The sequence below is a fragment of the Loxodonta africana genome, chromosome 11, assembly GCF_030014295.1.
Source record: "Loxodonta africana isolate mLoxAfr1 chromosome 11, mLoxAfr1.hap2, whole genome shotgun sequence".
Taxonomy (NCBI): domain Eukaryota; kingdom Metazoa; phylum Chordata; class Mammalia; order Proboscidea; family Elephantidae; genus Loxodonta; species Loxodonta africana.
In genome coordinates this window covers 26,087,244-26,091,085 of record NC_087352.1, presented here as the reverse complement: position 1 = coordinate 26,091,085, position 3,842 = coordinate 26,087,244, and the positions used below count along the sequence as shown (strand labels likewise).

The window sequence follows — 3,842 nt, the reverse complement described above, 5'->3', positions numbered from 1 at the left end:
GCCATCAAGTTGGTTCTGACCTATAGTGACCCTGCCTGGTCCTGCCCCATCCTCCCAATCCTTGCTATGTTTGAGCCCGTTGTTACCGCCACTATGTCAATCCATCTTGTTGAGGGTCTTCGTCTTTTTTTGACCCTCTATTTTACCTAGCATGGTGTCCAGGAACTGTTCGCTCCTGATAACATGTCCAAAGTATGTGAGAGAAAGTCTTGCCATCCTCCTTTCTAAGGAACATTCTGGCTGCACTTCTTCCAAAACAGGTTTGTTTTTCTGGCAGTCCATGGTATATTCAATATTCTTCACCAACACCATAATTCAAATGCATCTGTTCTTCAGTCTTCCTTATTCATTGCTCAGCTTTCACATGCTTAGTAAAAAATACCACAAATGAGTAGGATTTTTTTCCCTTAAAATCCATTTTGTTTTTGTTTACCATTCTAAAGTTTGTTTGTTTTTTAATAATATTTTATTGTGTTTTCGGTAAGGGTTTACACAGCAGTTTAGGTTCCCATTCAACAAGTTCTACAAAAAGTGTTCAGTGACTTAATGGTTACAGTCTTCACAATGCCTGAGCATTCTCATTATTTCCATTCTGGTTTTTCCATTAGTCAGTAGTTTTAAAGAACGGAATTTTATTTTCTCACAGTTCAGAAGGCTAGAAGTTCAAATTGAGGTGTGGCTAAGGTGACTTGCCCAAGGTCATTGAACTAAGTATTAGATCTAGGTGTTTCCAACTCTTCTAAATCAGCCCAGCACAATGCGCGATCCTGAGAGCCGGGCCAGCGCATATCGGGCTGCAGCATGGACCTCGCGATTTCGGAGGCTGTAGATGAGTGGATTCAGGACGGGTGTGACCACAAGGTAGAACACAGCCACCAGCTTGTGATGTTTGGTGGGGAGGGCTCTGGAGCCCCGGCGGCCCAGGTACATGGCGGTCACGGTGCCATAGAAGAGACCCACCACGGTCAGGTGTGAGCTGCAGGTGGTCAGTGCCTTGAGGCGGCTCTTGGCTGACGGAAGCTTGCCCACCTGGCCCAGGATCAGGGCATAGGACACAAGGATGAAGGCCAAAGGCACCAGAAGGATAGGAGTGCCCAAGCCATAGACCAGCATCTGGTTGGCCGTGGTGTCTGCGCACGCTGTCCTCAGCACCGCAGGCAGCTCGCAGAAGAAGTGGTTCACTGGGGGCCTCCCAGGGCAGAAGGGCAGACGCAATGCAGCCACGGCGTTGGGCATGGACAACAGAAAACCCAACGCCCACGCGGCACTGGCCAAGGTGGCGCAGCACTTGGGTGTCATAATAGCCGCGTAGCGCAGGGGCTGGCACACGGCCAGGCAGCGATCTAGGGCCATTGCGGCCAGGAGGATAGCCTCACAGCTGCCCAGCGAGATACCCACGTACAGCTGCGCACCGCAACGCGCCAGGGAGAGGGTGGACCTGCGTGCAACCATGTGCGCCAGCGCCTGTGGCAGCGTGGTGCTCACGTACGCAGTGTCCAGCAGCGCCAGGTGGGTCAGCAGGCGGTACATGGGCCGGTGGAGCCGCTGGTCCAGTGCTATCAGTCCCACCAGCGCGCCATTGCCCAGGACTGTGGCCAGATAGGCCGCCAGGAAAGTCGTCCACAGCAAGGGGCGTAGGGGCGGCCGCGCCCACAGCCCCACCAGCATGAACTCGAAGGTACCGGTCCCATTCCAGGCGGTTTGGCCCATCCTGGGGGAGAAACGCAATCATGAGGGTCAATGTACCCTCGTCCGGGACTGGGGGGTGTTTTAGCATTTTAGCTTGATCTTTTTCCCTTCTCTCCTTGCTTTCCAGCCTTGTCTGGGTCTACCCTTTTCTCTCTCTGACTCCGTATTGGTCTCTCTCTCACTGTTTTTTGTTTTGTTTTGTTTCTGTTTTCTCTCTATCCTTCTCTCTTCTCTTTCCCACTCTGTCCCTTGCCCTATCCCTCTCTCCCCTTTTTCTTTCTCTCTCTCTGCTCTCTTTCTCTCTGTTGTCTCTCTCTCAATGTCTTGTTGTCTGTCTCTTGCTCTGTCTGCCTCTCTTCTCTCTTTCCCTCTGTCTCTCTCTGTCCTCTGTCTTTTCTCTCTGTCTGTCTCCTTTTTCTTTTTCCTCTCCTCCTCCTTCCTTCTCTCCCTCTGTCCTCCACCTCCTCCTTTACCTTCTGTTTCTACCTCTTCCTTCCCCTCCTCATATTTCTACTTCTCCTCTTCTCTCTCTCTGCCTCTCTTCTTTTTCTTCTTCCTCTTCCTCCTCCTACTTCTTTTTCCCTCTCCCTTTCTCTCTCCAGCCCTCTCTAACTCTTCATTCTCTTTTCCTTCTTTGCTCTTTCCTTGTCCTTCTGCAATAACTTTTTCCTCTTGCACTTCCTTCCTCTGTCTCACTTCATTTCTGTGTAGCCTTGGGAAGGCCTTTCTGAACTTAAATTTTCTCCCTCTTGAAATCGTGATTATAAAAGCCAGCTCACAGGGTTGTGAAATTGAATGAACTGATACACTCAGCACAGCACCTCACGCATATTATTATGGTTTTTCCTTTCCTCTCTCACCTTTCTCCATCTGTCTTCCTACCCCTCAGCCTTCTCTGCTCTCTCTGTCACTTTTTAATGTTCCTGATTCCCATTCTCCTCTGCCTCCCATCTCATATTTCTCAGTCTCTACATATCTCTTTGTGTTTCATAATGATAACACTAGCAGCCAACATTTTTTTTTTTTTGAGCACTGTGTATGTGCCAAACACTCTGCTAAGCTCTTTGTATGCATTAACTCATTTACTCCCAGGAAAAGTGGTATTATTTTTCCAATTTTACACACTAGTGAGCAAAGTCTAAAAAAGTCACTGTTAATGATAATTTGGGTTAAAAAATAAAATAAACCACCCAGCAATCCCTGACTACAAAGCCCACGCTTTTAACCATTATAGCCAACTTTACCCTCTTTCCCTTTCTCTTTCTGCCTATCAAATCCATGTTCTTCTTATTTCTTTCTCTTGTCTTATTGCATTGGCTAGGAACTATACAGTGTTAGACAGTAGCAATGATAGTGGTCAGCCTTGTCTTGCTCCTGGTTTTTTTGGGATTCCTGTAATGTTTTGCCATTAAGTGTGAAGTTTACTTTTTTTTTTTAATACTCTTTATCAGGATACGGGAGTCCCTTATTTTTCTAATTTACCAAGTTTTTGGATTGTTTTTTTGGGGGGGAATCATAAGTAGATGGCATTGATTGTAACTACCATGTATTTTTCTCCTTCATTCTGTCAAAACGAATGACATTGCTATACATTTTAATAATAATATTTAGCATTGTTTGAATGCCTACTATGTTCTAAGTAGTGTTTCAAGTGCTCGTACATGGATTAACACATTTCATCCTCACAAATACACAGTGATGCATGTTTTCTTATTATTATAAGAATTTATTCTATTATTGTTATTGCCATTTTACACACGAGAAAACTGAGGTATAAACCCAGTGGTCAATTAATTTGCCCAAGTTAATATAACTATTTAAGCATTCAGGTTAGGATTTAAACCTAGACATTCTCACTCTAGAACCAGTAATCTTACTCTTTATGCCATTCCTGTACTATTGAATTATCTTTGCATTCCTGGAATAAACCCTGCTTGCTCATGGTGTGTAATATTTTCAAAAAAATGCTAACCAAACCCATTGCCATCAAGTCAATTCCAACTCACAGCAACCCTATGAGTGACAGAGTAGAGCTGCCCCAGAGGGTTTCCAAGGCTTTACATCTTTACAGAAATAGATTGCCACATCTCTCTCCCACAGAGCAGCTGGTGGGTTTGAACCACCAACCTTTTGATTAACAGCTGAGTGCTTAA

The 3,842-nt window shown here is 45.7% G+C and overlaps 1 protein-coding gene across 1 annotated transcript; it reads right to left on the bottom strand.

The window, feature by feature from the left end:
- Positions 1-744: 744 nt before the first annotated feature.
- LOC135232689 (olfactory receptor 2A1/2A42-like) lies at positions 745-1,710 on the bottom strand. The gene has a single exon (XM_064293198.1). The coding sequence runs from the start codon at positions 1,708-1,710 to the stop codon at positions 745-747; it is 966 nt and encodes a 321-aa protein (XP_064149268.1).
- Positions 1,711-3,842: the final 2,132 nt, after the last annotated feature.

Coding starts and splice junctions, on each gene's coding strand:
- LOC135232689 (XM_064293198.1), bottom strand. CDS start 1,710: ATGGGCCAAACCGCCTGGAATGGGACCGGTACCTTCGAGTTCATGCTG.